General features: G+C 38.9%; 1 protein-coding gene across 1 annotated transcript; it reads right to left on the reverse strand.

The window, feature by feature from the left end:
- Positions 1-201: 201 nt before the first annotated feature.
- On the reverse strand, positions 202-4,698 carry selenoh (selenoprotein H). The gene is made up of 5 exons (XM_022189572.2): positions 4,608-4,698; positions 4,093-4,219; positions 2,380-2,522; positions 1,709-1,828; positions 202-568 (listed from the first exon to the last, which is right to left on the reverse strand). Exons 1-4 carry the CDS (start codon positions 4,621-4,623, stop codon positions 1,722-1,724), a joined length of 393 nt encoding a protein of 130 aa, XP_022045264.1. The 5' UTR covers positions 4,624-4,698; the 3' UTR covers positions 202-568; positions 1,709-1,721.
- Positions 4,699-12,792: the final 8,094 nt, after the last annotated feature.

Consider the following 12,792-nt stretch of genomic DNA (forward strand, 5'->3'; position numbering starts at 1 on the left):
TTGAACATATGGTACTATCAAACCAGCAAAAAGTTTCTCTGGAACTCTTCTCTACACTTTCACATAAATGCATGAAATATTTTTTTGCCAACATAGTAGGCAACACATTGTTAGTGCTTCAAATCCTTTAATGAATGCCATTAAAGAGCATTTTTTTCATCATCACAAAATTTCTTAATGAAAGAAATCACTCTTGCAAAATCTGTTTTTAACCTTTATTCAATAATTCCTTGCAGGACTCCTCTCCACACTTCAATGCAAATCCTTAATGACACTAATATCTGCTTGGCAAGAGTAAAGAAACATCTACACAATAACTACAAAACTAATAATCAAAACAGATAAAAATGTACAATAAACCTTTGAGAAATACAAGAGAACACACGTGAAAAAAGCAGGAACATACATCTGACAAATGTATTGGCTTAAAGATGCTCCACTAGGTGTCACCATGTATCCAGCAGATACCAGCAGTTGGAGCTGAGCTCATCAGAGGAGGGACTGAGAACATCTCCTTGGTCACTCCTCATCATTTTACTTCCAACAGCCACAACTTTTGAATGCATGACTGCAAATAAACAAAGGTCTGTTAGATCAAATTTGCATAGTGCTTATTGTGGCTACTTAAGTTTCGATTTAGTCGAGTAAAAACGACAGTTTACCTAAAAACCTGGCTCATATAAGTGCACCAATTAACATTCAGTTGTACTTAACCTGATGAATTTTAAAGGGATACAAGTCAGCTGTGACCGATGCTTTAATTTCACATTCTGAGGTTTCATTCTGTTCCATGATGGAGGGATTCAGAACTGCAGTCCACTTAGGGTGGACAAAGTGTCAATACCTTCATGATGTGATGCATAGCTCTATGAAAACATTGAATATTTAGTATATAAGCAAATATTTAACAGCATCAGCTGTGTACATGGTATGCTACGAGACTGTGGTAAAAACGAACCATGAGTAAATGTGCTTTACTAAGTTTATGATAAAATGTCCATTGAACAAGCAATTGTTTCTGTAGTCTGCTTTGTCTGCAGTTTACTGTTCTTTGCGGATATAAGTGACACCCAGTGTGGTCTCCTGCTGCTACAGGCCAAGCGCTTCAAGGTTTGATGTGTTTTGCATTCAGACATCCTGTTTTGTGTATCTTGATTAGACCGAGCAGATATTTGATTTACTGTTGCCTTTCTATCAGCTTAAATCAGTCTGGTTGTTTTTCTCTGACCTCTGCCATTAGCAAGCCATGCTCTGAAAACCCTCCAGATGGCAGTGTGTGGAAATCCCAGTAGACCGTCAGTTTCTGAAATACTCTGACCGGCCAGTATGAAACCAACATCAATAATATGTACAAAATCCCTTCACTCATCTTTGTTCTCATTTCTAATGGCTGGTTTGAACTTCAGCAGAACCTTGTGATCATATATCTACGTACAAACATGCAATGAGTTTCTACCACATAATTGGCTGCGTAGGTATTTGCTTTAACAAGCTTTCAAACACGTGTAATGGTTGGTGAGTGCATGTCTGGTTCCCATAAATAAAGCTTTACAGAGTAGATACGTAAACTTTCATTGTACTAATTTTAAATTATTACAGCTGTATTTCTTACAGTGTTTGCAGAGTGTGACTGTGCAAGCTTGCTGAATATTATCTGTAGTGTTTCCTGTATTAGAAATTATTATTCTGTTCAAAAGCATTTACAAACCTTCACTGAGCATCTACTCAGCCTTCAGAGCGTCCTGTAGAGCAGCAACTACAACATCGGGTAGAGGGAACTTTAGTTTACGAGGGGGACCCTTCTTTATTCCAGTCCACAGAGACGTTTCTTTAGGAATGGGTCACAGAACAACAGTGTCACTTGGAGGAACAATATAGAAAATGAACAATAACTACATACCACTTGCTTTACAAAACGATCTAGAAAATACAATGCACTGAAGACAAATTAAGTTATATGTTGACATTTGTACAAAAGGGCCACTGCTGTAAAACCCGCTTAAGAACAAAATAATTACTATGCATTATACCTTACTAGACATTTGTCTTGTAACATCTCCAAACAAAACTAGATTAAATGGAAGGCGAACAGTGGTTTTTCCAGTAACCAACTGCTCACGAAAAGGGAATCCAAAGGGAACTTGGACTGTTGGGTTCTGTTTAATTTATTAGGTCTTCCTCCTACTATGTCCAGTGCTACGAAATGACATGTTGTAAATTAGCAATTAATAAATATAACTGAACCAAATTGCTGTTAGTAATTTTGGTAGAGAGTAAAATACCAAAACTGAGTCAGTGAGACTTGGCAAGAATGATGGTCTTCCCTAAGGATACCTAATGGCCGAGTTATTCTTGGGTTTGCCTTTCTATCGTTCTCACCTTTGCCTCCGTCCAGCAGAGTGACCTCAAAGCTGTTCCTGCGAGGTTTCTCAGGGTTGAGGACCACAGTCAGGTCAGGGCGGGCAGCCAGGAGGGCAGATTTCACCTCCTCAGCATTACGCCCATACACTCGTCAGCTTTTACTGCCAGAAAGAACAGATCAGCCATGAGGTGGACGTTTATGCAGGATATTCAAAGTCACTGAGGTGATAGTCCATTTATGTTAAGGACACATACACTAACACCAGCACTGTGATTAAGCACAATTTCTGTTGTGCATTTTTTAGGGGAAATTATTGTCTTTACTTACTTGGCAAAAGAACAAGTGAAAAACAAGTGGAGACAACTTAAAAAGCACTTAAATGATTATTCATGCAACACAGGTATAGAAGCCTGTGAATGCCAAAACATGAACTCAAACAATAAAGGCTGAATTACAAATCAGTCATCAATGAGTACTGACACTTCTTTTTTTACATTTAGTCTGTTGTTGTTGTAAAATGTTCATCTAGTGCTGAAGACCACATCGTCCTGCAGATTTGAACAGGTAGGGTGCAGAGTGAACTGTAAAAACAATTACTTTTTGATCAAGAGTTAAAAAACAAAATTCATGAATTATTATTAGCATTTCAGTCAGTTTTAAATTAGAAAAACTGCTCACTCTCTGGTGATATTTTATTTCTATCATGTACACTGAATTTACCTCAGTTATGTCTTAGCTATTTTTTTGTAGACCAAAAGATTAACAGATGTAATTCCCTGATCAATGATGACAAAAACTGTTGTATACAAAACATACCATCTGCTTGATGTCTGTGTAGGTTCTCATTCATCCAGGTCATGGTTATCCAAAGTAGTTTCAATCAATCCACTGGACTTAAGAAAGTTCCTTGAAGACGTTTCACCTCTCATCCAAGAACTGAAGAAGCCTCTTGGATGAGAGGTGAAACGTCTTCAAGGAACTTTCTTAAGTCCAGTGGATTGATTGAAACTACTTTGGATACCATCTGCTTATAAAATACTGCATTCTAATAGAGTAAACTGCACGCCATTAGATGCTTCACAGTGACTGAATAGTAAATTTCTTTTCACATTTAAAACTGTATTAGTAGGAATATTAGATTCAGGAATAATGTGTGAATTAAAATGGGCCTTCCTCATAAAATAATACATTTAAAATATCACAAGATAAACTTTATTGATCCCCCAACATGGAAATTCCCATGTTACAGCAGCTGGATACAGATAAAGTATCAAAGGAGCAGGACAAGAAATTACAAAAGTACAACAGGGCTAAAAAATAAAGATATAATAATAAAAGTCTCATAGAGACAATACACCAGGCATGATGACTCCACTTATAGATATGTACATATATGACAGTGAATTTAAATATGAATAGGAACAGCTATGACGTGGTGAGTTAGAATATGAACAAATATGACTTGAAGAATTTACATATGTACAGGTTTGGCATAGAAGATAATGTGCTTGTATTTCTGTTATTGCTGCAAGAATCGTTACTGCGTAAAGACCTGTGTTAACCATGATGTTAATACACATGGTGAGCTGTAAGAGAACAGTTTTATGTCTTGTTGACCGATCTGGAAGAGCTGTAAAGACTTCTGATACTTAAGCACGCCATAATAAATTTTTCGTATAGTAAAGGAGTACTACCGTTAACACGGACTATGATGTGATTAAAGTACTCACCAGTGTTCAATGACCACCCTTTGGCCCTCCAGGATGTTCTCCTCCTCTCCTCTGTCCTTCTTCTTCTCCACAGATGGCTGCTTTTCCTCAGGCTGAACTTCCGCTTTACGCTTCGTCCCTCGACGACCTGAAAACACACGTGTTGTTTCATAACAGAGGTAAGCTTTAAATACCTCCTCATTAAAAGGTATTTTACTATTTAACTTTCAATAACTCAGTGGGGCAGCTCGGCCGACCAATGTTACAGTAAATGCCCAACCATTACCTCTGATTGATATCAGAATTGTATTTCACCAAGAACTACAGTCCTCAAGTTTGGATATTTTGCTCAGCTGTTAGCCATGAAGCTAGCTAACGTTAAGTACACGGCAGCTTATTGTAGAGTCTAAACAAAGCATGACCGCTGGTGATTTTAACACAGTGTGTCTGTATATCAGTAAAGTAAAACGCACTGCATCTGTACAGTGTAGCTAACTTCCACGGTTGTGTTAATAATATACAAACTACACACCCACCTGCTTTGGACGCCATTGTTGTTACTAAACTTTCGCGCGCATGTCGACTGTACCACTATGTTCAGCAAAGAGGGGGAGGCCAGCATGACGGACGAAACCATTAGTAGAAAGCTTCCTCTGAAATATCACTACAAATATAATTTTTGGTCTTCGTTTTTTGGTACTTATGTATTTTAAATACCAGGCGTCGTAACACACGTCTTCATTTTAAATAGATTTACTGCAAATTTTAAATATACAGAATATTTATCATGCATATTGTAAATAAATGGGTCCAGTTCACCATGATACTGTCACATAAAATGTAGATTTAGACGTTTTCTATGACTATTAATATGATATGCCACATTATTTAATTTGGGAGTGTTTGTTCTAGATTCCTGTGTTTTGAAGTTTGGTACGTCAACACTTCTATTTGAATTGTGAGATTACACTCTTAAGAAAGTTGAAAGGGAAAATGTGATTAATGTGATACTTTTTGTCACTTGTTGCTTTCTAAAGTCACTCTGAAGTTAAAGCAAAAATAGTGCTAAAATCTAACCAAAAATACCCAAATTTAAGAACAAAATTTTTTGAATATGTTTGTCTTTTTAAAGACATTACAAACCAGTCTTTATCAGCCGCTGACCGTTTATGTCTTCAGATGTTTATGTTTGACTGGTTTGCACAAAAGAATAAAATCCAGTGAAGGATTAAGGCCTGTTCAGAAAATAGTTAACGATCAGTCATTCCATTTGTTATTTACTGACAGAGTTAATTTGTCAGTATAACTCAAAGAAAGCATTAGTGGATTATCAAGCAGCTCCTCAGGCTGCTAAAACCTGCAGTTTATAATAATTTCTCTTATTTCTTTTCTGTTAGAATTGTGTGGAAACGTTGCTTCTGCTCCTCCAGACAAAACAGTTTTATAAGCAGTCTTACTTCTTCCTGAGTTGGTCGGTCACCAGGTCATCTTTTCTGGAAAGTCATCTGAGCCGGTGTTCCAGCATGATGCTATCAGGCGATGCAACACCCACGGGATGAGGTGTTTGGCGGATGTGACAAAGGAACTCAAACGTAACAAAGGACTTGTTAATTAATTTTTTTAATTTTATAACAATTTTTCACAATACTGCACATAATGAAGTCTTTTAAATCTGTTTGTCACACACACATTTGTCACAGAGACAATGTGTGGTGACCTCTGACATTTTTGGTCTCAAATGTGCGTCATCCCATCCCGCTAAACCCTAGATACACTTCTCCCTTCTGGCTGTTCCAAATAAAGATCTGTGTATTGTCCTCTTCAAACAGCAGAGCAGATGAATGCAGGTCACAAGTGTTGTGCTCCTGTATTCTCTGATGGTTTGCATAATCCTCAAATAAGGACGTGTGAGGGTCAGCTGTAAGACTGCATCCAAAACAACGTGAGAGACGTCGCTGCAGAGCAACAGACGGATATGTTTGTGGACTCCAAAGTGAAGAGCAAATATGGTATTACCGGAATAGCAATCCCCATGTCTGTGGATTGGCAGTCACATTTTTGGGCACCCAAAGCGAATGTCTGAAGGACGTCACTAGTTGCGTCTGTGCCAAATAACATACTACAACCTTCTAGAGCGAGGCGGAGCGGCTGACTCACAACCGCTCATCTAATCGTCTAATCACTCTTCCTTTGTTCTCCTGTTAGCAAACTCAAAACTCATACTTCTTGGGCACGTTGTCAGTTTTGCTCTGTTGTCTTCCGATTACGTTTTTCACCCCTTTTGAATCAGATTAGGCCAATAGATGGATCAAATCTCTAGTGTTTCCTTGGCTCCAAATCTGTCTTTGCAGTCTGTTGCAGTGTATTTTTAGTTGTGTGCGTAAACCGTCAGAGCAGTGGACAGGCTTCCGGACACATGTGCCCTGTCTTCATCCCGCTCTCCTCTTTTACTTCCATGTGACTCAAGGCCGGATGCATGGAGTAGGCTGCCTACACATCTTACAAACGCTTTTGCATGCACATGGATATTCCTGTGCACACGCAACAACACCAGAAAGCAAATACTTCATTCCTTAATTCAGTTTTGTGTGTGTATGCATTTGAAAATGTAAGCAAGCTTCAATTCAGTTTTATTGATGTTCTATGGTATCTGTCTGTCTGTCTGTCTGTCTGTCTGTCTGTCTGTCTGTCTGTCTGTCTGTCTGTCTGTCTGTCTGTCTGTCTGTCTGTCTGTCTGTCTGTCTGTCTGTCTGTCTGTCTGTCTGTCTGTCTATCTATCTATCTATCTATCTATCTATCTATCTATCTATCTATCTATCTATCTATCTATCTATCTATCTATCTATCTATCTATCTATCTATCTATCTATCTATCTATCTATCTATCTATCTATCTATCTATCTATCTATCTATCTATCTATCTATCTATCTATCTATCTATCTATCTACTGTGGGAAGGAACGACAAAAAAAAAAAAACTCCAGAGAATAACTGGTTACTGATTTAAAAATAACCAACCAAGTTCAATTAACTTAAAATATCAATGTTAAATCAATTAATGTAGTCACTTTGTGTCAGTCCCTGTAGTGCTGCCATAATGTCTCAGTGTGTCCTGTGGTGTTTGGTACCATGATGCTGTCTGTACAATGTGGGACCTAAATATATTAAATATGCCATAGTGTTTAGGTGGGTGGCATGTGTCCAACTAACATCAACATGAATGCCTAGACTGGAGGTTTCTCAGTAGAACATTGCATTTCAGTGAGTTGATCGGTGTTGTGCAGTTAACATGTTGGTGGCTTTAAAGTTGTGGCTGCTAGGTGCATTCATTGCATCCTGTCTGTTTTCTTCAAACATGGCAGCATTCTGTGCGGAAGTTTAACTCCGAAACTAAGTTTGTTAATATGCAAATAATCATTCCACAGGGAGTTAATCTGATGTGTTGCATGAATGCTCTGCAGTGTGTTTATTCAAATTATTGATGACGTTTCAAGATTAAATCATGTCAACAAGACATAATAAATTATATAAGCTATACATTTGTATGTGAAATTATGACAACTGATTTTGAATTAGATTCATGAAAATATGAGGTGCATGTACACTGACAGTCATTAAAAACTCTGAGACCATATTTTTCAACATAATTTTTATTTTGAAGCCCAAAACTGGATTTTCTTCATATGAATCATTTGTTTAGCATATTGGCATACAGAAACAAAAATCTAAAGTTTCAAGAATGATTTCAAAATAAAGAATTTCACAAAAGAAAACGGCACCTGCCAAACACAAAGTCACAACAGTCAATACCGAGTATGGCTTCCATTTGCTTCGATGCAGGCAGCAATCCGTCGGCGCATGCTTTGGACCAGGCTTCTGATTGTGGGTTGGGAACAGCCCATACGCCTGGCTACATCACTGTAGCTCAAACCGGCCTCCACCATACCCAGTGCCCGGTGACGTTGTTCATGTGATAGACGCGGCATGATGCTGTTCACTGGACTAACAATGGTGGCCTTTTTTGGGCCTTTATATAGGCCTTCAAAACCCATTCTCAAATTGTGCAGATACTCACTGAGTATTGCTTGGTGTGTATTTGGTTCACTTTTGCAAAGTGACCGACCCATGTGCAATGAATCATGACAAAATGACAACTCATCATTATCTCTACTACCAGGGCACTAGATCATCAGTAAATCCACAATGAATAATTACAACCCCCCTACAAGTAGAATTCTGCGTACATTTCTACCTCAAAGTTTCTATTGACTGTCAGTATAGTTATATGTAATATAATGTACTTTAAAGTTGCTAACATGCTACATTTCTCTATACTCGGTTCTTAGTGCAGGACCTTAGCAGAGACGCACTGAAAAAGTTACTTGAGAATTCAAATATCCAGCTTTCTGACTTTAAAAAAAAAACTATTTCAAGGTCAGTTACATAAAAGAAACTGCATGAGTTACAGGCAGACTCATTTTCTTCTCCTAAAGCCATTCTTTTTGATATTTAGTAATTATTTTTGGAGGTTTGTCATGGATGCCCTTCTTGCCCTTTTGGTAACAATTTATCTAGTGACTCTCACACAAGCAATGAGATCATTATTGCTCAGTGGATAAACTCATTACAGTCTCACTGCTTCCTACAGAATAATCAGTGTTTCCATAAAATGATTTATTCAGATAATGCAAGGATCTCCTCGTCTCTCTGGTTTATCTTGGTTTTCTGTTTGGTGAGTTATCAGGAGCCAAAGTTTTTCACGTGCTGAACAATGGGATGTGGTCAGTGCAATAGGGCTGCAAATGATGTTCTTCAATTATGGATGAAATACATGAGTTGTCACGTTGAGTGCAGCACTGCACCAATAACTATTATCAGTTTTATATTGTTTCTCAGGGTAAATACTCAGCATTTAGCAGCAGGAGCAATGAGTTAATGTCAAACTTCTGAAAGTCTCTTGCAGCCTTTTTGTTTCCTTCCTGGGCCTCCTGACGTCAGGGTGAGTCTCAGTTCGTCCCCTACAAACAACACATGTGAAGGTTAACGTCAGCAGACACGCCAACAAGACGTAAACTAACAAGCCAACTCATTTGAGCCAATGTGTGCAGGCTTGGCCAAGACAAACATAACCATGTGGGGGAGACAGTGACAGAGAGAGAAGTGCTGGAGTGACAGTGGTTCAGACAAAGACTGAGTGACAGCGCTGAAAACGCACACAAGCACACAAAAGACAGGAAGATGAGCAGAGACAAGAAAAATAGGATGGAGGGTTGGGGGAGAATGAGTGGGCACACATCATGAAAGTCTGACGACTTCAGAGAAATTCTCTTTGCTAATGGCCTGGTTGTGCTCCTGCACCGGAAAAACACTAAATATGTCCCATGACCACCCAGGCAGCTGCTTTCAGGCATAGAGGACAAACGCCTACAGTTCTGCCATGAAACAGGAACGGGGAAACATGGGGAGGGTAATCACATTGGTCACGATGAAAGTTTCTGATGTACATTTCTGCAAGTGGTTATCTCTGGCAACAAAGGCTGAGAGGAGGCGTCCAAAGTCATTTATTGCTATCAACCCCACAGTTCTGTGAAATTATGAGCCACAGTAAATGTTGTTTTACATAACACAAGCTCAAAATCTGTCATTATGTGAAATATTTATAATTCTTTGATTTGTGCGTAACAAGGTAACTGTTTTATTGCCCTGCAAAAACTAAATTTACTCCAGAAAACAGGTGCTTGTTTTTAAGAGAAAAAATAGAAATTAAAGTCTGACATTTTGGAAAATGTGCTTAATTGCTTTTTTGCTGAGAGTTGGATGTGAAGCTTGGCACCGCTATGACGAGGGTGCAAGAAATATGAAGCAACATCCAGCAGTCAAGTGGCTTAGCTTAGCATGAAAAATACAGGGTGGGCCATAAGTTTCCATACATAGGAAGAATAAACATTTTATCCTGGACAACTGTTTTTATTTATATAATGTGCTCTATTTGATTGCCATTGTTTTGAAAACATAGAAATTCATGTTTTCCACTGTTGATGAACTTGCATTAGCACAGTTGAAGTCATGCTTGTAGTAGCGTTGATGATACATTCTTTGAGATGATTTATGTCTTGTATCTTCACCTGATGCACCATGGCCTTCAAGTGCCCCCAAGGATAGTGTCAAACACATTTTCTAGGGTATCTGAAATGGGAAAAAATAGACACTATACATTTTCCTATGGAAACCCTGTTGCCCACCCTGTAAAAACATCAAACCTGGTGCTGTTAAATAGCAGCAAAATCCACCTACCAGTATGTCTAAAGTTAAATTTTTAACGTGATATCTTGTTTGTTTAGTTAGTACTTTTAAAATAATTTTAAAAATTAAATTTCATCCTTTTACTGGGTTTCTGTGTCGGACTACTTCTGGTCCCTGAGCAGTTGCCAGGCAACCAGTGTATATCCATGAAGAATCTGTGCCAAAAACAATCTGGCATATACAGCACAACATTATGGGCGTCCAGTACAGGAGGCTGCAGTGTTAGAACCACATTTCTAGGAACCTTGTTTTCGATGAGACAAGGTTTTTAAAAATACTGTATTTAAGGTTTTGATTTTAGAGTTTTATTCCACTCAAATGTTATTTTGTGTCCTGCAGTTTAACTTGGTTGCTAATATTTGCATGTTGGAAAAATTTGCATAATTAGAAATATTTACCATAATGAGGTCATCATCAGGTAAAAAGAATGCAATCTTTGGCTGTGGCCATTGTAGTCAGTCATGTATTTTGACATGCTTTGTCATCCTGTGAAGTTTTAGTTATTAGTTTAATTAATAATTCATTATCATTACCAGCACCAACCTGGACTTGCCAAAACCATGCTGCTGTTTCATTAAATAAATAGTCAAACAGGATAAGAGTTAATTTTGCTGAAAGCTATGATCACCTAAAAGATGATTGTTGAGCCAACAGACTATCATGGTTTGTTACTCACACTCAGGCACTTTGCTGTCTAACTGAACACATCAGACTTGTTTTTAATGCTGAACAAATGCAAAATGACTCAAGTTCAATTCTCATGCGATGATTGCCACCCATCTCGGCCAGAAATGCAGTCTTTGCTTTAATACGTGCAACTCCATTAGGTATTCAATTCCGTAGGTGGTGCTGGCATGAAAGACAGGAGTCCTAGAAATGCAATCCTGAAAATGCAGCCTCCTGTACTGCAGCCACATGCTACTCTGCACATAAACCTTTCTAAAGTTAGTTTTAGTTTGTTACCTCTGCACAGAACAAGGCTGCCTGTTTTTCCCTCTTTCCAGTCCTTAAAGTAAGCTAAGCTAACTGACTGTCATATACCGAAGGAGAATAATATAATATTTTAGTGAGAGCAAATAAAAACTGACAGCAAAGAAGATGTGAGCAGCTGCACGCCACCAAAGTTTCCTGAACATTGCAAGTTGCATGGGTGTGCAGTGAATGTAAGGATCTAACAATCTATCTATCCATCTATCTATCCAGCTATCCATCTATCCATTCTCTATAGACCGCTTTATCCTCACTAGGGTCGCGGGGGGTGCTGGAGCCTATCCCAGCTGACTCGGGTAAAGGCAGGAGACACCCTGGACAGGTCGTCGATCTGTCGCAGGGCTACATGTACAGACAAACAATCACACTCACATTCACACCTACAGGCAATTTAGAGTAATCAATTAACCTCAGCATATTTTTGGACTGTGGGAGGAAGCCGGAGTACCCGGAGAAAACCCACGCATGCACAGGGAGAACATGCAAACTCCATGCAGAAAGATCCCAGGCCCAGGCTGGGATTTGAACTGGGGACCTTCTTGCTGCAAGGCGAAAGTGCTAACCACTACTTCACTGTGCAGCGCCAGATAAACAATCAGGGACAAATAAAGCCTGACTTGCCCCGTCACTGCCCGCCGGTTCATTGTTGCTGCTGACTCCCGTTCAGCCACCCTGCCTTGGCTCTGGTCTGCTTCTCCCCTCGCTTGGACTCACATTTGTAAGTGGAGTTTTCTTTTGTTTAATAAACTCTTGTTTCGAACACTAGTCTGCCTCCTGTGGTGCCTGCATTTTGGGTTCTAGTCTACCTGCTTCATGACATATCTATTGATCTAGATATTGATATCGATCTAGATATCGATATCAATCTATCTCTCTATATATCTATATATATATATATATATGCTCATGTGTCCCTGTGCTTGTAAGCAGATGCATGAGCCTGTGCATCATCATCATCATTAGTATGGTGAGAGTTAATCTGTTGAGGGGGTGTGCTGGTTCCGGGACACGTTGTCACACTTTCATCCTGGTGTGTTCCCCATTCTGCCTCTTTTCTGAATCATATTTACATGCCCCCTCCCCTCCAGCTTATTCATCCTTCTCACTGTATGATGTGGTAATATATATCCGCCTACTGCGCATGGTGAGATAACTGATTAAGGTGAGGAGTGAATGTGGTCTCTCAGGAACTGCGTAAAAAGTATTATTCAGCATGCTATCAATGAAAAAATGAAATGTTATTATGCAGTGCTAGACTGCTGTCAGATTTACGTTTTGCTATTCAAACTAAATATTGCTACTGCTGTTGCTACTGTCCATTCTGAGTAGTGTGTTTGTGCTGGTGTACCAACTCATTAGCTTTTACCATTCTTTTCGTATTCCGTTGTTGCAGCAAAAAATCAAAGAATTAGGAAACTCACACTCAC

This window comes from Acanthochromis polyacanthus, chromosome 10 (assembly GCF_021347895.1).
Source record: "Acanthochromis polyacanthus isolate Apoly-LR-REF ecotype Palm Island chromosome 10, KAUST_Apoly_ChrSc, whole genome shotgun sequence".
NCBI lineage: Eukaryota > Metazoa > Chordata > Actinopteri > Pomacentridae > Acanthochromis > Acanthochromis polyacanthus.